Source organism: Triturus cristatus, chromosome 1_1 (genome assembly GCF_964204655.1).
Source record: "Triturus cristatus chromosome 1_1, aTriCri1.1, whole genome shotgun sequence".
NCBI lineage: Eukaryota > Metazoa > Chordata > Amphibia > Caudata > Salamandridae > Triturus > Triturus cristatus.
The window spans coordinates 93,357,766-93,379,947 of NC_140579.1; the positions used below are offsets into that span (position 1 = coordinate 93,357,766).

The 22,182-nt window shown below is 41.2% G+C and overlaps 1 protein-coding gene across 4 annotated transcripts in view; it reads left to right on the forward strand.

The window, feature by feature from the left end:
* Positions 1-21,917, forward strand: part of LOC146869592 (homologous-pairing protein 2 homolog) — a 153,807-nt gene extending 131,890 nt beyond the window's left edge. For 3 of the 4 annotated variants that reach the window (XM_085607362.1, XM_085607634.1, XM_085607542.1), the window contains 3 exons: positions 16,135-16,188; positions 16,383-16,442; positions 21,139-21,911. In XM_085607362.1, coding sequence (XP_085463488.1) covers positions 16,135-16,188; positions 16,383-16,442; positions 21,139-21,195 — 171 coding nt within the window. In that variant the 3' untranslated portion in view covers positions 21,196-21,911. Of the gene's footprint in view, positions 1-16,134; positions 16,189-16,382; positions 16,443-21,138 lie in introns of all 4 variants that reach the window. The other variant, XM_085607454.1, reaches the window with a different exon arrangement.
* Positions 21,918-22,182: the final 265 nt, after the last annotated feature.

Consider the following 22,182-nt stretch of genomic DNA (forward strand, 5'->3'; position numbering starts at 1 on the left):
TCCCTAGGAGGAATAGGAACAGCTTCTTCGAGTACCCCTTTTCTAGTTGTGAACTGTCTTAATTTCGAAAAGAGCGGCATATTGAGAACTGATCTGATACTTGATTTTGAACAAACCTAATACAATAAACACAATAATGAACAGTCATTCATACCACAATATGCAAGACGTATTAACACATTTAACTTTTAACATTTTAAATGAGCAACAATGATAATGACGATCTAAGGAAACTTAATCACTAAACATAATACTCGGCATTAACTGAATTATTCTGAATTTATATACTTGATATACTAGATATACTGCTAAACAGTACAGATACACTGCTAAAACAGTGCAGACCGGATTTGTGTACCCAAACCCGTCTTGACCGGCACAGGCTATGTGCACGTCAGAACGCCTCCCCAGTAATGGTACTCACCGGGTAGCTCGGAACGGAAGGCCTCGGAACGGAACTGAACTGAACTGGACCGGACTGGACTCGACTCGATAACTTCGGAAACTTCGGAACATCGGAAACCTCAGAACTTCGGAACTTGGTGGGCCTCTGTATACCTCGGATCTTGCTCTCTCAGCTAGGCTCTGGTCGGGATACTTCGCACTTCTCACCGCCTCGTCTGGGTGTTGATCGCAGCCTCAGTCGCCCCCGCTTGACCGGAGGGAGATACAGGAAATCCTGCTGGTACGCGTTTTTGTCCGTCCAGCTGTGGCAGGAGACCGGGCCTGCAACGCACCGCCGGCGCGTGAGATGAGAAAGTGTCCCTGTTCGGGCGCCATTCATGTGGTAAATAATTTAATTACCGGGACTTAATTTGATACAGAAACATAATAAAAATAGCTCAGTAAAATAAGAGGCAGAATCCGTGGTATTAAAGGTTCGGAATGGGCTTTATTCCAATGGACGATTCGAATCGGTGACTCCAAGTTCCATCACCACGGAGGTTCAGGAAGTGAAGCACTTACTTTATTGATAAGTATCACTTTTATACAATAGGCATTACAGTGAAGCAAATGCAAGAGGCGTAACAATTGACAGTGAAGATAAGACATACATACGTAGCAAAAGTAGGCGTAACTGGGTGTAACTAAAGAACGTCATCAGGTGTGATGTCATAATAGGGTGGTTCCATGAAAGAATTTCGCAATGTCAGCTGAAATACTTGGCAGAAATGCGTGCACAGCAGCATGACGTGTGATTGACGTGCAACTAAGGGGGTGAAGGGGACTTGACTTTTAGCTCTACATGTGGCGACAGATGTCTGGAGGGTCAAGTCAACCTAATCCCAAATCATATCTAACATCCTATGTTTAAAGAACTATGTTATTCAAAAGAGAGGTCTCTTAGAGTAGAATCTTATTCTATACTGACTATACTGACTGTTAGTGCGTGTACAAGCGTCTAAGTGTCTACACTAGATGCGAGGGCAGAAGTCTTCCATAATAATAAGGCTATGAATTACTTGCATAAAGACAGAGAAGCCGGGCCTTTGCTCGGTAACTGGAAGAATGTTTACTTAAACTACTAGACAGGAATGCATTGGGCAGGGAGCGGAGCAGATAATTTCGAAGGTGAAATACAGTTTTTGGCAGGCTACAGGCTGATGTCAGGCATCGTGAGCCGCGCAGGGAATGAGACAAAGTTCATGGTCACAGATGCAGGCTCAGACTGGAGCTTCAGAGGCAGAAAGCAAGAAAAGCTTGATGGCAGAATCAGGGCCTACTTGCCTGGACTGTAAAATGGCATAAGTGAACCATATAAAGCCGGTGGCCTTTCATACTTAGGAATGGAATATCCAGCCTATTCATGGCGGATCTGAAAGAGGACATGTTGGCGGTGGACGCACATGTGTTTGCGTCTTCATAACTGGAACTGGAGGGAACATACATGTACTGGTGATTCATACATGAAACCGTTGGGGTCCAAGATAGGGGACATAACTGATCAGAAAAATCCATATTTCCACAGACCGCTCTATTGCGGAAAGAGGCATATTTAATTATGAAATTCGATAGCATCAACCAGGGTCTCAACTGCATGAGTGAGCTAAACAGAATCTAGAAGACTCATGAGCTGTAATTAAATATATGGTGCTGTTGTCAGCTTCTGGACTTGTATCCCTCTAATAAAGCATAAATGGGATCGATATCGATATGTTTGTAAATATAACCGACCTGTGATATTGAAAAATTTTACCTTGGGTTATTGGATTGAAACACATGACTTCAATAAACTACATCTCCCAGAAGTCAATACGAATGTAATTAGATCATCTCCTCCTGTGATTGGTCAGAAATGCATCATGTGACACTGATGCACCATCACATGATGTGCTAATCAGCTCGGCGAGCTGCTAGCAGTAATGGAGACAGATCCCATTTGAAACCTTGAGCCTGAAATCTTGAGCTTGAAGCTTCTTTAGGTGAGCAAAATAGTTTGCATTTGAATTCAAGTGAGTTTAGCTAAAAAACGATTTTTACAAATTCTTACACTTGTTTGCTCTTGCAGCCACGAACTACTTTTAAAGAGAGTGAAGGATCGGTATTTGTTACAACACTTCCTCTGTGGGACCACGTTTTTGGCCCCCCTTCTTGAGTGAGTAAATAACTTGTGCTTAGTTGTCACGTTTTAAACTTATTTAAACAGACACCGCGAATGTGCGTGTAACATTTCTCTTGCAGAATTAAAGATCTGCGGTTTAAAAATCGTCTTGGCCCCGCAATATTGAAAATCAGTTTGGCAACCACTGTGTGTTATACATTGCTGATGGTTACATGCAACCGGCATAATGCAGGTATGTGACCACCAACTTGTACAGATAGAAAAACAATTAGGGCTTTGGGAAGCGCCTTTTTTTTAATAAAAATTCTAATTCTTTTTTTTCATCCCTCCCTTTTTTGTCACAATCAGTCTGTTCGTGTGAAAGATTAATCCAGCCCTGATGAGAGTGCGGCAATTGATTTAACCGGCACTCGAAACGCGTCGGCAGATAAAGGAATTCAACTCCTTGGTTAAATATTTCAAGGCAGACAAAGGAATCTAACTTCTTGGTTAAATATCACAAATATACTCCCTTGTGTCCCTGACATGTAGGGGATTTGATTGATTCCAAATATAAGGGTGTTAGGTGTCCAATCTATCAATTTGTTTGACAACTTTGCATTTCGTATTGTTTATATAATGATTGTTTTTTGTGACATTGCATTTGATGGTTTCAATGTTTGACTATTATGAGTTTATTTATAATTGTATGTCAAAACACATTTTTCACGTTGTTCACTTTTATTGTGTAAATATCAATGTGGTATTTTGTGTAGTTTATTATGTGTTCTTTTTGTGATCAAAGATATTAATTTAAAAAATAAAATAAATAAAAGGCATAAATCATTGCTTGGATAAACTTATTAATTTTCGTTTATCTTACTTCATACGAATAAGTGTTGAAGTCACCAGAGGCATAGGTAAAAAAAATTCTTATATAGCACTTAGTACTCCGTCATCTGTTCTCAAACATGATCCATCAACAAACAACAAGAAATCACTCTCTGGCAAAGGTACATCTTTTATATCTGGCCGTGGCTTCGTACAATACTCAAGCACATCCAAACAATCATGATCTGCTTCATCTCTCACTTCCACATTCTCAGCATCTGGTAACAAAGTTGCAGGATTCACATTCAAACACCTCACAAGACTCACATTTGTTGCACCTAAAATGACCTTTTCATACTTAGTCAGCCGACTATGTGTCATATACTGAGTACGACTCCTTGTTAAAAGGATCGCCACATCATGAGGTACAAACACGCTCAATGGATATCCCATCACAATTCCTTCACTCTGTTCCAGGCTTCGACATGTTGCCGCCACTGCCTTCAAACACCCAGGTAATGCTGCAGCTACTGGGTCAAGCATTGATGAGAAGTACGCAATTGGTCTCCTCAACCTTCCATGTTTTTGGATCAACACAGAGAGTGCACATCCATATCTCTCACTGCAATACAACTCAAACTCTTTCTCATAATCAGGCATGCCTAGTGCTGGTGCTTCACACAAACCCTCTTTCAATCGTTTGAATGCTGTCAATTCTTCTTTGTTCAGTTCCAGGAGATCTTTTACATCACTCCTGGTTAAACGCACCAAGGGCTTTGCAATCAGGGAAAAATTACTAATCCACTGACGGCAGTACCCTACCAGTCCCAGAAACATCCTCACCTCTCTTTGAGTCATGGGGGCTCTCATTCCTTTTATGATTCTGATTCTGTCTATAGTTATTTTTCTCAATCCTTTCTCAATTTTATGTCCCAAATGTTGTACTTCCATCTTACAATACTGTAATTTTGCTGGTGACACTTTCAATCCTCCATCTGCCAAATGATTTAGTAGTGCTATAGTGTCTACCTCACAAGCTTCACGTGTTTTTGATGCTACCAAAAGATCATCAATATACTGAACTAATACTGAACTCTCGGGCATTTGCAAGCTTTCTAATGACTTCTTCAACAATTGGTTGAATATCGAAGGGCTTTCTGTATACCCCTGTGGGATTCGGCACCATGCCAAAATCCTCTCTCCAAACCGAAATGCAAAAATTTGCTGACTGTCATGATGTAATGGGATAGAAAAGAAAGCATGGCATAGATCAATTACTGTATACCATTCCGCATCATGGGGAATCTGGTACAAAATCACTGATGGATTTGGCACAATTGGACAGCATGACACAACAATTTTGTTTACTTTTCTCAAATCTTGTACTATCCTGAACTTCCCATTGGGCTTCTTCAGTCCCATTATCGGTGAATTACATGGACTACTCATTATCTCCCTCAATATACCTTGTTTACTCATTTTCTCAATTATTGGGGTTCCTCCTTCAATTATCTCAGGTGTCAATTTATATTGAGGAATATTGGGATAGCTTTTTCCTTCCTTCACAGTTATTTTCACAGGATCTATATTTCTCATTAGTCCTACATCTTCTCCGGTAAAATCCCATACTTCCACCTTTACTGACTGCTTCAATTCTTTGGGTAATTCATCAGGGTTGAATATTGCATAAGTCTCAGTAACCTCATCTTCTCTGTTAGCTATGGTCATTTTATACAGTACATCCTCATCTGGTGTTTCAAATGCTATTCCATCTGGAGAACAGAATATAGTGCAATTCATTTTGCACAACAGGTCCCTACCTAATAAATTCACTGGACTGGTGTCGCACACAAACAAAGCGGTGCATCTCTATAAATTTCCCTATACTAACTTTTACTGGTTCTGTCAAAAATGTCTTTATCTGTCTGTTGGACACACCAACTACTTGGAATGTTTCATCCGAAAGAGGAAGATTCTTAACATCAGCTGATCTTACAGTTGATCGAGTAGCACCAGTGTCCACTAGGAAAGTAATTTTTTCATCATTAACCCTCTCATCTACAAATGGTCCTGTCTGGTCTACTTCTAGGGTTGCGCCAAGTACGCACTCTTCTTCCTCCCTTCGGCACCGTCAATCGCTTCCTTCTGACTCACTCTCATCGCTTTGCAGCCAATACTGCGAAACAGCGCGAGCGCGTTGCGGTTTATTTACCTGTTCTTCATTGTAGAATCCCGATTCGTTACTATACTTCTGTGTGTTTCTGTTCTGCGGAAAAGGTGGTTTTGGCACCTGATTCTGTGAGGTAACCACCTGCTGCTGCTGCTGCAGTTGATCACTCACCTCATTCTGCACCTGTGGATTCAATGATGGATTTTCATTATTAGTACTTGGAGGAAACTTGCACTCGGATTTCCAATGCCCTAACCTACCGCAATTGTGGCATGGAAACTTCTTTTTAGCTTCCTCTATATTACCTTTCCCCTTTCCTGGGCCAAATCTCGGTTTAATTCCTGGGTTATTTGCTTGTTCAACTAGCTGAGCTTCCTGTCTTTCAGCCACTTTCACCTGTGCCCACATTGCTTTTTCTTTTAATTATCGCTGTTTTGACTAAAATATTTAGCATGTCTTAATACTTCATCTATTTTCTTATTTTGCCAATCTACTGTATGTTGTTTTATCATATCACCAATATCCGGACGTAATCCATATACAAATCTGTATACGAAATGACTCAAAACCTTATCACTCAGGTTCTCATCTCCACTGAACTGTTTAAAAGCCAAGATCAACCTCTCATAGTATGCATGTACTGACTCCTTACTTTCTTGATGTGTTCGGTCAATTTTTACCCAATCTGTCTCTTTGGGGGGTACTTTATTTTTCAAAAATACCGTAACCTGGTCATATTTCTTCATTACCTCTGGGTCGGGAGCTCCTGTCTTAGGATCCCTAGGGTATTCCTGATTTGGCCAATTTATCATTAATTTACATTCTGTCCACAAATCTGCTGGCACTATTATATCAAATAGGCTATTCAGATCTATCCATAATACTTTGGATAATTTTACAAATCTGTCTACTTGCCTGTACCACTAGACGGGCTTTTTGCGCAGTCGAGGAAAGTCATTCGTAAACGACAAAATGTCCTGTCTTGTTCAGGGGACATGTACATATCCACCTCCTGGAATTTCTCTCATGTGATATTCAGCTACTACCCTTTCTTTCTCCCTAACAGGGAAAGCCGAAACTGTCTTTTCTGAGGCATCACTACGCTTTCTATACCACTTACTTCTCCATTTATCCACATCTCCCCATTTTCTCAATAAAATGATTATGTCCTTGATCTGTCCTATCTGTCCTGTGGTGTTCAGATTTTCAATGTCCCTTTCAGTAAAATCAACTCGATAGGGTTTCTGTAAAGCTTTTACCTTATCAATCTCTATACCCATTTCATTTGCAATTTCTCCTAATCTTTCATGTAGATTTTTTGCTCTCCATGTCACACTCTTACATAGGAATAACAATTCCTCATCCTGATAATTTTTCAATTTTTCTACAGGTATAGTCCCTACAATTAATTCTTTCAATACCATCTGTAATTTTGCCACATCTATTGACTGGGAGTCTTGTTTCTGTAACCCTCTTAACCATTCACTTAGTTCTTCACTGAAGGTCCTACTGGGTTTTCTACACTACTCTGTTCTGAAATTCTCTGGGGTTCCAATAATGTTTCTACTGTCGTTCTATTCTTTTTAACATAATTCTGATTTATAAATGGATTATTTGAAACGCTTGGTTCAAACATAGTTACTGTATGTCCCCACGGATTCTCAATTTGACTCCGTTCTGAACTGTCAACTAAGTTATGGTTCCGATAAGGTACCGTCAAGCAATGTTCGCTATCCTTTTGCTTCTCAAAAATGGGCATTACTGGACCTATAATCACAGGAACTGTTACAGCCTCTAAATTCTTGGTTAATTCTCTTATTTTCTCTGTCAATTCTAGAGTTGTTTTGGCCAATTCTGCTGAATTTTCACTATTTATTCTATTCTCCGACCTCTTTTCTGCTTCTCTAATGGAATTCCTCCTTCCTAAATCTGGTGACATAGTCTCAGTTTTGATAATTCCTAATGATTCTCTTATTGGGGCACTTGGTGTCAATATTTCTGGGTCTGGTCGGTACGGTGGTGGATTTTTATAAAACACATCATCCAGCACATCATCATCTGATTCATTCGCTCCATAACCTCTTCATTCCACATTCTTTCTTTTCTCCACACTTTTTCTTCCTTCATTCTCTCCTTCTGCTCTCACAGGAAACATACCCTCAGTCATACTTGCATCCCGCCACCTTTTCATTCGATCAGCATGCGTTTCATGTCCATATGATCTGCCAAACAGATATCTAAAATTTCTACCACTTCTTTGTTTTTCTCGTTCATGCATTTCGTCTTCCCATTCCGTCAATGCCTCAAACTGCATCGGTCTAGGTCTTGGTTCTAAATACATCATCTTCTCCCGTAGGTTCCTTAAAACAGCCAAATTAAAGGAACCATGCTCTGGAAATGCCAGAACTCCATCGTCCTGGGTGTATTTTACCCAGTTGTCTAGCCAAATACAAGTATGGTACCCATATTATGCAATCATCAAGGATGCGGGGGTTTTCGATGGAGGAATTAACTGTCCTTCCCTAGTCTTGACCTGTTTGTCTTGCTTAAACCACTTTTTCACTTTACCAAACCACGACTTCTTCTTTTCTTGCGATTGGTAATAATTTTTTTTTTTTTGGTGTCCGTATATCGCTAGTCTCTCTACAACTGTACCGCTATTCTGTCCACTCACAGCACGACTCACACTAACGCACCAATCAGGAGCGTCTACGTCACTCTGTCAGTCCTCTAATCCCAGCGCGACTTACACTAACGCACCAATCAGGAGCGTTTTCGTCACCCTGTATCTCTCCACTCCTAGCGCGGCTTTACACTAACGCACCAATCCGGAGCGTTTTACAGTTCTGACCGACTGTCCAATCCCAGCGCGGTTGTTCTGACATCAGCAGCCGCTGCGACAGCTCTGCTTCTGTCTACCCCTCCTTTACAAGTCCGCTCAGTGAACTTTCTATTGCAACTTTTTAACGATTCTATTAGTAACAGCACAAAAACATCTCCATTGTCCGCTTCGCTAACCAAAGAACAGCAATAGACCTTTCTCACGAGAATTCCGTCTTTCCCGAGAGCAGCGCTTACCTGTGCCCTACTACGGAATCGTTACTTCCGTTGATAAAGTAGCACATCCCTCTACCATACCCTTCTAACAAGCATTAGCTAACTGTTTCTCTAGTATTTAAGAAATAAATCCAGAGTTTTACAATCAACCCGAATGCCATTTCGTTCACGCACTTTCACACAAGAAAATGTAGCACATTCACACAGAATCCTGTCTTTCTCGAGAACAGCGAACAGTCTGTCCTACTACAGAATTATGACATACGTTAACAAAGCAGCGCTTACCTCTACTTTGTCCTTCTAACAAACTCAGAGAATACCTGCTACCTTTTCAGTGATAAGCGTTATCGGTATTCCATTTGGACCAAAATTTCACAGATAACCTTTGCTATCATACACACTTCTTTTACACAGAAAATATTTCTAGTGGTAACACACGACGATGCTACCGAATCGAACCCAAACAATGCGACGTGCAACTTCAATCATTACACGTTTCCCCAGTGTACCTACAGGGCAACAACAATTCCGTCTTTCCCGAGAGCAGCGCTTACCTCTGCTCTACTACGGAACTGTTACAAACTTCCGACTCCCTACATCCCAGAAGCCGTGCAAACAACATATAACTCGACGCGACTCAACATAGAGTGTTAGTACATAAATCAATACTAATCAATAATCAAAATCAATCAGCTATTTACAAGCAATGATCACCAAACCAAAACAGTGGCTAACCATAACTCTGCTACCAGGAAAAACTGCTGCAGCGCGGAATGCAAAATCCCTCTTTTCGTTACAGATCATAGATCGCACAGACACACTCGATCACTACATTCGCTGGTGGGGCCCATAACACCAACACTCATCCTCTATTGATCTGTTTTCCTAAGAGGCGATTGTTCCGTTCGCTGTGATGGAAGGAAGTACCAATTTATTCCCAATGAGACTTTTCTTTATTCATTAAGGCCTAAGCTTCACCTTTTAGTACTCCTCCCATGGATAGGCCATGGATCAGCTTAGCTGCTGGTTAAAGTGACACTCAATCTACACTTTATTTACATAAATACACAATTTCATAATAACGACACAGTTCTTGTAATTAATTATAAATCTTTATCTAATAATTGAAAATTGACTGTTAATTCAAGCAGCTGACCATCATATTTACCTAATCTGGCTAAAGTCGTCCTCTAAATCAGAATCTTGGTCCTCAGTCCAATCTGTCAGAGTCTTTGGAAACAGCTGTCCTGCAGTGTCACCGTCCTCTCCGTCAGCATAACGTCTGGAAATTCAAAGATGTGACGATGAGCTCCGATCCTACCCTCTCTAATCTAGGCTGTTTTATAGTAAAATTACATTCCAAAAGTTACGTGTAGTCTCTTTAAGTCATCTCTGATTGGTCGATGGACTTCGTGCCATCGCTTTCCCATGTGGAAAATGTTTCTTTTGAATGTAGTTCTTTTAAATCCCGGGAATAAGTATCTTCTTATTGTATTCAATAAATTTGGCATTCCTCCCAGGGTGTCCTTGGTGGGCACAGTCGGGTTAGGGTCACTGTTCGGTCACCACAGCTGCTGGCGACGCATGCGCAGTCCACCCATAGACCTCTTCAATGAAGTCATATTGTCAGCTAGGGATGTCCGCCATCTTGTGGCCACTCGAAATGGTCAACTTAAGCAAAGAGACACAAAAACGTAATTAATACATGGAAATGACTAACGAAATGTTATCCCCTTGCTAATACCCATATGTGTGTGCATTTATCTAGCAGAAGCAACACTTACTGCGGGTTATACTCACATTAATAAAGCACAAATCACAAATACATCACAGAAGCAACATATAATATGTAATTTTCTACTTATCTATGATCAATATGCGTACACGTTTTAGTTTACGTATTAATTTAGCCATGCAAATGCAATTCCCACGTGTATTCTTTATTTTAATAAGGTTGATTAGAAATGCACAGCAAACTGGTTAATACAATTACTATTAATCAATTAATCTTATTAATATAACATGCGAAAATGGAGAGGCTATACAAAAAAAAAAAATTAGAATAAAAACCCGCTCCAGCAAAGGCTGCGCTTGCGCAGTCTCGCTTGCGAGATTTAACGTTTTTCAGAAGAGGGGCTTGAACGCGCCCCTCTTCTCCCCTCTTCTCCATTGGCTGGCCTCTTAAATGCTGGTCAGCCATTGGAGAAGAGCTTTGTCTCTCCAAACAAGCCCCGTCTTTTTCGAATTCGGGGGCGTGTTTTTTACTTTCTTTCCCTCCTCTGGAATGTAAACATTCCAGCCAATGGCAAGAGGAGAGAAAGAAAAACACGCCACTGAATCTGAAAATGCCGCTGCGTTTCTCCGAGGCATTTCTGCTTGACCTTGGAGAAAGACGGCGGTGTTCATGGCTCTCGCCAGGTAAGGCGCTGGGACTGATTTCTTTAGGTTTTAATTTTTTTCTTCAAACAGTCCTAGAGGCCCCCAAGGTTATCGCGGTATAAATGTCAAAACTTACAACCTGCAAACCTAACATTTGCAAGGGTCCACTGCCCCCTACTAAGGCGAGCTTTTAATACGAAACCGGGGTAGGAGGGTGGCATCTTCCTTGAATGTATTAGACCGATGGCACCATTGCTAAGTAACTGCTCCAGATAATAATGCAGTAGACCCCACACCGAAACGGCCAACCAGTGCCCTGCCAAAACAGAGGGACTACTTCCTCGTAGATGCAGAAATCTGGGAATAATGAAGTGGGGATTTATTGAAGAAAAAAAACAGGAAAAATGTATTTGCTCATTACCTATCGCACCAGCTGCCTTGGCTATATTCTACGCATGAGCTGCCGACCGGTAAGTGTATTCGGCAATCCATTGACTTCCGTCCTCTGAACACAGTTCCAATAAACAACTAGAACGCTAAATGGGCTTTTGGTAAACGAGTAGCGGCCGCCATGCTGCAGGACAAAACAGATTTCCCAATTCCTTCCATTCAAGGCATTGGAGGAGGCTGAGTTAGTCTTAAAAAATCGCTCGTCACTAGTCCTGTCAGAAACAGAAGCTGGGGAGACAAGAAGCGTTTTATCATGCGTCGTACATTTTAAAATCGATTTTAGTTTCCAGTTTCCTCGCATTTTCAAACTAAGGAATTCATTAGTCTTTTCTTTCAAGTTTACAGTTTGATATAGCGCGAACTTGGCCCAAAAACACCACATCGATTTACATGAGCATCTAATTACATTACACACGATCAGCCGACATTGGAAGATGTGATTTGGCCAAAATCACATGGGTTGAACTGACGCCATGACTTGAATCTGAATCACTAGCCCCAAAGTTGGCAGCTGTGGTCATTAGGTCCAGTGGTTTAAGTGGGATGAAAAAACTGGGGCGTCTCTCATAGCGGCGTGGCCAATGTAAGTAAGGGCGTGGCTTAAAACACATAAACTAAAAATCTTTGCTTAGCATAGTGTACCGCCCCATTGGTATTTTGCTGCTTCTGTCATTGCATCCACAGATATAATACTGTTCTTGTTTTATGGAGAATGTCCTTGACATTTTCTTACTACTAAGTACATATCTGATGACAGCAGCTAACAGACCTCTGTGTGGTTTACTTTGCAATATATCCAACCCCAGGTTCTGCTTGCACAGATGTATCCTCAGAGACCTTGAAAGACACTCTTTTGAATTGTAAGGATGCCGCTCCTCTGAAATCAACAGGGTAGATTGCATCCCTCCCTCACTCACCAAGTGGAGAGGCCTGGGCCAGATGAAGTGTCTTTGAACTAGCTGAACAAGGTCAGAACTGTCAGTGTCTCTCACAACAGACTTGTGCACGATGTTTCTGTTGTTTTTGCATGGCCTTTATTACCTAGGATGATCACTAAGTGTATTTTTCTAAGACTGTATACTTATGATTGATGTTTAATGTTCTTCCTAGAGAGAGATCGAAGTTTTGTCTAGTGGAAGTTTTGACTCTTGGAAAGGGTTAATGTGCCTGCAGCAAAGAACATGTACCATGCAGATCACAAAGTGCACATAATGTAAATGGGTCAGTGGGCTACTGCGTGTGTGTGTGTGTGTGTGTGTAGGTGGCTCTATTTGTGTGTGGGTTGCTCTATGTGAGTGGCTCTGTGGGTGGCTCTGTGTGTGTTTGGTGGCTTTGTGTGTGGGTGAAAATGCAATAGGTCTCGCATTTGAGAGTGATTAAGCTATTGGCATTGTAAAAACCAATGCCGTTTCTTTAAATGTTTTAAAACAGAAACATAAACAAAAATAATGTCATGAGCAATGCCAATAGCTCTAACTTTAACAATGCAGAGACCGTTGCATTGTAAATGCGTGTTTAATTTTTAACTCCTCACACACTAATTTTGTGGTTCAGCTGGGGAACAGTATTCTTTTAGATTACCCGGTGTATACAATTTTTTAGATTCCTGAACTAGAAACCACTTTTTGCAACCTCAAGGCCATCATTTCAATTTGAAACTATTGAAGTGAATGGGAGTGACCTTGAAGGTCTTTACCTAGGGCTTGCCGAATGGCCTCTAATTGACAGCAGCTCTGCTTTAGACCTGCGAGATGTACCAAGAAACATTGTGTTTGTCTGCTGTACAAAAACAGATAATATTGGTTTTGGTTTCTGTGTGGTATGAGTTTCTATTGGTAATCGGGTCAGCAAATCTGGGGCATGATGAATCAAGGTGACGTGGATATTGCTTGCATTTCTTGCAGAAATATCAGTACCTTACTTTGCCTCTATTGCTGCAATTAAAAGCTAGCATTTTAACCTTTTGCAAGGGACCTCGTCCCATTCCCGTGCTTGCGCTTCGCGTATTCCTTCTGTTGGCAGGATGCAGAGGTGAACTCCTTCTCCACTCTTCTTGGGGTTTCCCTCTGATTTGTTGTTCCGCCCCTCACCAGCCCAACCCTGTATTTGTGACACAAGTTCAATTTTGGAGTGGTTTAAAAATTGCATTTCTATTTCACACTGCCCATTGCAGACTTTCTTTAAGCTGCGTTTATGGGTTCTTTTTATTTTTACAACCAGAACAATGGTTCCCTCCGAGGAAGCACTAAGCCTGTGCATTCTAGGCAAAAACACATATGCAATCTTCAAGCATTGAAAAAAGGTATTTAATACCTATTGACAGTTATCCAGTATAACAATATAGCAAGTAGGTGCTCCAAAAAAACGGTGCAGGCTTCCCTCAGTCTGCAATGGGCAGTGTGAAATAGAAATGCCATTTTTAAGCCACTCCAAAATTGAACTTGGCTCACAAATACAGGGTTGGGCTGGTGAGGGGCGGAACAACAAAACCGAGGGAAACCCCAAGAAGAGTGGAGAAGGAGTTCACCTCTGCATCCTGCCAACAGAAGGAATACGCGAATCACACGCACGGGAATGGGACGAGGTCCCTTGCAAAAGGTTAAAATGATAGCATCTGTTGGGAAAGTGTTTTCAAATCCAGACTGTAGGACAAAACTACACTTGTTAAGACAATTTGTGGCTCTGGCACTGATGGAGCACACTGGCCTAAGATTGTAAGTAATGATTTCTCGCTATACTGGCCCTCTATGCACGCTGCCATATTACATTACAGAAAATGTGATCTTTAACATTTATCATGTTATCCTAGTGACCGAGGTGAACTGGAAGTACGAAAGTTTACAGAAACGGATAATGTTGACTTAATGTCCTCTTGGTTAAAGAAGCCAGGACTCCAACTTACAGGACAAGTTAAACGAACTATAGGTCATGTCAGTTAAAAGTAACATGGAAATGTGTTGCTGCGTCAACGTTTTGATGCATTACAAATAATTTCCAAGGGGGTCTTCAACAGGGACATTTAGGTATCAGCGTCACACCCTGGGTCATGTGATCAAGCATGGAGCAGGATAAAAGGTTTCCTGAACCCACTTGTGACCACAAATGTTCCATCTGCTTTAGTGAGTGCTGATGCATGCAGACGCCACCTCTCGATGCGTTACATGTCGACACATAAAATACATAAGACCAAGGATGAAGCGAATGAAGGAACAGCGCTCACCCCAGTACCTCTGGAGTTTTCTTCTCATCGATACTGAAGTTGAATTTCGGATTATTCAAACCAACTACAGTCTTTGAAACGTTGATTTCTTCCCTCTGAGCTCAGTTTTATCGTTCACAATACTTTCCAGTTCTACCTGAGAAGTGATTTTTTTTTTCTTCTTCTTCGGAAGGTTCCTTTCAGTCGCTTTTCTTTTATACTGCATGGGTTGGGTCGGCAGACTCCTCGTTTCTTATTCCGCCACCAGTATTTGTGGATAGTGTACTTGTCTCTAGGCCTAGAGAATTTCTTGTTTAGAATCTGGCTGTGATGAAACCTGTCACCCCCTCCCTGTGAGTTGTAATGCCGCATCCAGTACAATAGGATGAATAGAACTAGAAAGGGCGGGGCTCAGAAAATGACACTTGGAGAAAAGGGATCCGATGCTCAAAGATCAGCTTTGATAGGAGCAGGCCTTTGTACTTCACTTGTAGGAAATACAATCTGTAATTTCACTTGTGATGTTCAGTGCTCATTTATGAGGTAAATCAGACAGCCCCAGCCTATTTTCTTTTCATTATTTACCTCTAGTGACTAGAAGTCAGCTAGAGCGATTACCTCACTGTCGGCTGATACTGAAAGTGCTGTGAGACAGGAGATAACCGATAATATGCCATAACAGCCACTTCCCCTGACTTTACTGGATGCCTTAGCCAAACTAATGAGGGGTGTGACGCCACAGCTGATGCTGTTCGTATTTCGTATTGCAGAGACCCCTAACTCCTTCACTAAGCGAAGTGAAAAACCCTCCATTTAAAGAGACCCTCCATCCTAAAAATGCTAAGGTGAACTTGGACTTTGTAGAGTACGTAAGACTATGAGCTGGCGGTGTCTGAGGGGCTACAAAGGGAAGGTGAAATATCCTATAGACACAAGTCCAATGTCACATTAATTTGTCATATTGTCGTAGTGCTAACCGGGCCAAATCGTCTCCGTGCTGCACAGATTAACATACATCATTGTACAGCATGACGTTTTTACTCTTACCTGAAATCGTTATAGGTCTGACCTCTTGCCAGACGAGCTTCGGGCTGAGATAGTGTTCTGTATAAAACATCTCTGGGCCACCAGCCATGAGATAGAGGTGCTTTCAAAATTCTCATTCTTTCAGAGGTAGTTTTGTCTTCAGCTTTGTTGCATAGGGGTGGCTTTATGGGCGAAGTCCACTAATTGTAAATGGAAGACTTCCCCCACCCCCCCCCCCCCCACTTACCCCCCCCACTTCTTCCTGTGGAATGACTAAGGAAGAGTTCACTGTTGAGACCGGTACATCACTTAAGGGGACCCACCGAGGACTTAAGCTGCCACTAGAACTCAAATGCTATTTTGCCATCCCTCATGTAAGTTACAGCTGTGGACATTCCAGATACCGTGTGTTTTACAAAGTCCATTGATATTTTACTCTGTTAAAAGGTATTAATGATGTGGTGTTTCTATTTCATTTAGGTATACATTGAGAGAAAACAATACTGCAAGGAATGGAGGAAAAGAAAAAGGATGGTAACTGCTTTATTTTATTTTATCCTAGCTATAAACCTGTTATGAACTACTATCATGTATTATCAATAGTGAATTGGGTGATTTAAAGTCGGAGGTTATTTTGTCCTGTACATACTCTGAGATCATACTTTGCCAATATACGTTCACACTTGAATAATAAATTGAGTAATATTGAACTGTAAACTTTGTTTTAGGCCACTGATTTATTTGATGCGATACTTGAAGGATATCCCAAAAGCAAGAAGCAGTTTTTTGTGAGTAACCATCTTAATATACCTTCATAATTCTATTGTGTTTTTTTAATTTTTATATTGAGCTTAGAACAGACTAGACTGTATTGACCAAACAAAGCTATCGGATCACAATCATTTGAGACAATGAGAAATTTGCAGAAAGCTTTGAGGCTGTACAAAGGTAGCATCACATGGGTCTTGAACCTGAGAAACCAGCAGATGGTCTGAACATTAACAGTTTAATTGAAACATGTCTACTCATTGCTACAGTACTTTCAGCTGGGGAAATGGATCAGAGAATCTTGGTGACTGAAGCCAAGACCCAGGGATCCTCGCGTGTCTTGTGACCATGGAGCGAAATACTGCAGTTATTCCATGTGCCAAATCTATCTGAAATTCATCACCCAGAAATGGACTTTACAGGGTTTCAAATATGCACCAGCGTGGAAGTGCAGGATTCTTGGACATTTGAGAAAAGGGGCTGCTTTCCCCGCTCTACCTAGTGTTTAAGCAGCTAGAGTACATTTTTGGGAGGTAAGAGTGTCACCTACACCTGAATTCTGATTAATGTATAACCTTTCTTGATACCCAATGCATACTACATTCATTTTCAAATGCCATAGGTCAATTTCCTGCTGAGTCATCATCTATTTTCAGAATAACTATAAATGTTGTGTTGCTCTGTGTCCAGTAGAGTCTTTGGTTCACAGCGTTGCTACTTTCATTGTTCGGCCTTAAGTACAAAATATTAAGGGTAGAAACCTCATTGTTATACCTTTCTTCCAATTTAATATTTACTATTATTCAACATCTCAATAAAAGAATTCCCAAGACAATCTACACTGACACGTTTCTGAAATCATATTCTTGTCTAGTTGCACACTTACTGTAGGTGGGGACAAAAGAGTTATAAAACCTGTAGCGAAACCAGAAAGCTGTACAGTAATGGAAGAGGGAACAGGAATAGGAAATATTTACCACTGCTTTAAAAGGATAAAGGAAAGAAATGGCTCTCTCAACTTCTTTAGAAAGACAAGAAGAGCGAATTCAGCACAACAAACCTTTTGTCAATACTGCTAGTTAGGAAAACAGACTTCTTTTTTGCATAGCACTATTTTTCGAACAAACCCCAGAAGTTTTTGCCCTGTTTGTCTTATTTCTCAGACCACTCGAGTAATTCACAAACCGTGGGAATTGTTAGTCTCAAACATGTAGAGAACGAAAGCAAGGCCTGGATTTCATTTGAGTAAAACAGTTATGAATGTCAGAAAAGGGCTTGCATTTCTAAAGCGAAGCAGTTGAGCAAATACAGGCCAGTTTAAAGATTAGATTAAAAACCCTGCCAACTTGAGCAAATTCTTTCTCTGTATCAAGTGCAGTGGAAACCACAAAAAGGTACATTCTATTAGTAACGGATTTAACCCAGGATTTATCCAAAGGTAAGCTTACATTTATAAGCTGCTCTTCATGTTAATAAGGTTGAGTTAAGAATGCCTCCAGTTTAGTTTACAGGAGGTATACAAAACATTTGTTTTCTTTTTAAGATTGCCTCAGACATACCAATCTTAATTTGCCTGTAGAATAGGATTAATCTGGGGCTCCAAGAAAGTTTTCGAATTGTTTTTGTATTGGGATAAAGTACACTTGGCCATATATATTCAGATTTTGCAGTTCAGTCAACAGTCTCATCGAACGAGACACAAGATGGAGTTCTCTCAGTATGTTACTGAACTCTGAGGTGATTCACTGTAGCCTTCTACCCTATGGCAGAATGCATTCTATTCCTATTAATACATGGTCTCGCCATCTCTGAGGCAGTAAGGGATTCATTATTTGTTTCAATGAAAAACAAAAAAGACCCTTGTGGTTGGTTTGATGCAAAGTGTTCCCGGGCCTACTCCAACCTGAAAAGGGAACTACCCAGGGTACCCAAAAATGTTGAACATATAAGGAGGGTAAGAGGGGAATATAGAGTGGCCCTCAGATAACGAAAAGCCACAGTGAGAAATGAGGCCTGGGAATCCCTCCATGAAGCATCCTTAAGGGGTGATAGTGCGGCTTTCTGGAGGGTGATAAAAACACCCTTTCTGAATTCTAGTGAGGGGCCGTCTGTAGAGGTCGGTATAGCCGAGAACTAGTGGATTGACTACTTCTCGAGGGTGTACAATGTTAATGGAAATACTGTTACCACCCTCGAGAGTATTCATGGGGAAATTGTTATCAATCCTGAGACTATGTATTCTGAGCTTAGGTTTACACTGGAGGAGGTAACCCGTGCGCTTGATATGAGCTCAGGGGGTAAGGCCCCGGGCCCGGATGGGGTCCCCATAGATCTTTTTATATTCAACACAACTATGGGGACCAATTATTACCCAGGTTTTAAATGCTAGCTGCCTCGCCCCCTTTCCAACTACATGGGTGAAATCTACCATCGTTCCAATTTTTAAAAAGGGGGACCGTCAGGATCTGAAGTGTTATAGACCTATTTCTTTATTGGATACTCTGACGTAGCTGGACGCATAATACTGGAACGTCAAAGCGAATGGGCTGAGGAAAATAACATCCTGGCCGATATACAATATGGTTTTCGGGATGGACAGTGGAGCAGAGTCTTAATTTATCTATTTTAGTGGGAAAGTACACGAGAGTGAAAAAAGATAGATTGTTCTTGGCATTTGTCGATCTCCCCGCTGCCTTTGATTCTGTGAGACATGAGGATTTGTGGGCTATCCTAGAACAGCTAGGGGTAGATACACAAATAATACTCTCTCAGAGGCCTATACTATGATGCTAAGGCGCAAGTACGTTTTAGCATAGGTGGAGAACGCACGGCCCCATTTCCAATTAGAGAGGGTGTCAGGCAAGGCTGTGTCCTGGCACCCTTCCTTTTTAGTCTTTATATTAATGGTTTATGTGAAGCATTGATTAAAGACAATCACTACTTCCCACAAATAGCCGCACGCCCCATTCCCGCACTTCTCTATGCAGATGATGCAGTTTTAATGTCCCGCACCCAAGGAGGTCTACAACGGGTTTTACTAAGTTTATGGGGCAACTGGATCTTAAGGTGAATATCTCTAAGACTTACATTATGAGATGTGGGCCCGGGAGTCACATATGAAGGGACATGTTCCTGGATGGTCAGAAAATAGAGCATACTATAAGCTTTGCATACCTAGGAATATTATTTGATCGTAATGATTCGTGGACACAAGCCATTAAGACGAAAAAACTTATAATGGCTAGATCAATGATGTCCCTCACAAACTTTGCAAGGAAATTAGGGAGAAGACCACCACGGGAACTTATACAAATTTACAAAGCAAAATGCGTCTCTGCGGCCATGTATGGAGCTGCAGTTTGGGGCTTCGCGGAGACTCAGTCGCTCCAAATGGTGGAGAACATCTTTTTGATATACATCTTAGCTGTCCCGAGTAGCACGTCTGCATACGTCTCCCACTCAGAGCTAGGTCTGCCATTTATCTCAGACCTGATAAAAATGGAGCCTATCCTCCTATGGCACAGAATATGGTCTAAACGTGAGACAAAGCTAAATCGGGATGTTTTAGTAGATAGTTTAAAACTTGAAGGAGCGCTACTGATACCATGGCTGAGATTTAATAGAAATTTCATGTCTGATCTTGGCCATTTGGAGTATTACAATAACCCGAGCTCCATGCAGTCGATCAGTAGAAAGGAATTAAAAAAGCAGGGACTACTTCATCTGGACTCAATTAGACTGGCAAGCAAGAGCTCAAATCCCACTGTACAGTATAATCAATTGATTTTATCTTCTTTTAATATGCAGTCTTACTTACTGTTTGTACCTGGTGGCTACGACAGGTTTTTACTAACCCGTTTTAGATGTAATATTTTCCACAGGCTAGTGAGCTTTCCAGGTATGAATGATTGGTCTCGAACATTAGGACTATGTCCGTGTGACAGCTGTTCGGATCAATCGACCATACATGTTTTGTTATTCTGTAGGTTTTACAATAACCTGAGGAGAGTCCAGATTGTCCCAATCTTTAAAGAGCTGGGCCTGAGACAATGCCGTCCTGCATTGCTTGTGCTGCAGCTCCTGGACGATGTACACAGAGCCTGGAGAATAGGCATGTTTTTAAAAAAAGTATTTAGCCTCAGGAAAACTATCATTTTGTAAATCATGGAGACTATTATGATTGTTTGTATGTCAAAATTTTAACGTAATTATGTATAGCTTATAATTTATAGTTTTAACGAATGAATTGTTTATATGTATTTTTATGATTGTCTCAAAAAGCAATCGATTAAAGTCTCTTTAAATTTGATTTCCTGTGGTATAAACAGCGAACTGGTATATTAGAACTATATTATGTAATCTGACTGGTCACGTGGGAGTGAAAGTACATTTATTTCAGCTTGGGGTTTGTAGAACATGTTTCATTTAATGTTGATTTCTGGGGGAAAAGGGAACATAGCACCGTTATTCTAACAACCAGAATGGCAATTCTAAAGTGGGCAGACTGTGCTGCTTCTCACCATGGAGATGACCACTGCACCTACAGACTTAAACTCTCACCGTAACACTTACGTCCTTCCTATAGCCCCAGAGCCTCCTCTAACCCCAATCCCACCTACAACCTTACCCACTGGAGGGACAAAGCCCAGAACACACAGAAGCATGACTGGGGAATGCAAGCATGTCACCCTTAACTGCTGCGTTGCTATTTTGCAGGAGGAAGTTGGGGTAGAAACGGATGAGGACTGCAAAGTCACCATACCGGACATGTGAGAGTGCAAGAAAAAGAAGGCCGTGAACACCAGGATTGGAACTTTACTTTTGGAACTGATGTATTCAGCCTTTGTAACAGTGCCTTGATTCCGAAATCACCTTTTTAACGCTTAATGTGTTCCTCTACAATCAATATTGTTGCTTTTTTCCCCAACATTCTTGGAGTTTTGTTGCTTTGTGGAGCTGGGAAGCTGTTGTTCGACTGTAATCTGGAATACGTTTGCCAGAGCTTTCCAAATGTTTGGATACCTGAGCGGGCCGGTTAACACTGCTGAAATGGTATAGCTTCTGACTGAGGTGAGCAGGGGAACAGTGCAGCAAGTGGAAGATGTAAAACAAGGAAAAGTCTTTTTAGTTTGGCATGATGAATATTTAATGGAATCTTCGTGCTGTAAGCTAGTAACCTTGTTGGAGGTGGGAGGCAATGAAAAGTAATGTACTTGCTTGGTGGTTACTGATTTGAGATGAGAAGAAATGCAGTCTTTAAGCCAGTTCTTGTTATGTTGTTTGGCCTGCATTTACGCTACCAACATGCCCTTTTCTCATTATTTGTCGGCCACACGGAGTGAGTAAAGCCTCTAGGAAATGCCTACTGCTTTGGGCAAAGTTGATTATTCAGTTCCACATATAAGCTTATGTGGTGCTGATAATATGTATATAGCTTATCTGACTTGAATAGTCGATGTACCGTATTGTAAATAAAGTTTTATTTATTCAAGAAAGGGTCTACCTGTGTTTCTAAAACCATGTTAAAATGGCCCTTTGCCCCAAAATTGTCTGTTTAGACTCATTCGTGTGAGATTGCTTTTTAGGTCTCGCCAGCGAGACTGCGCAGAGATGCGCAGTCTCGCTGGCGAGATTTAATGAGTTAGGGTAGATTTCTCTAGTGGGCTTTAAGCCCCGCCCCTCTTTTCCATTGGCTGGCATCACTGTTTATGCTAAACGGTGGCCAGCCATTGGAAAAGAGCGTCTAGTGACGTACACTTT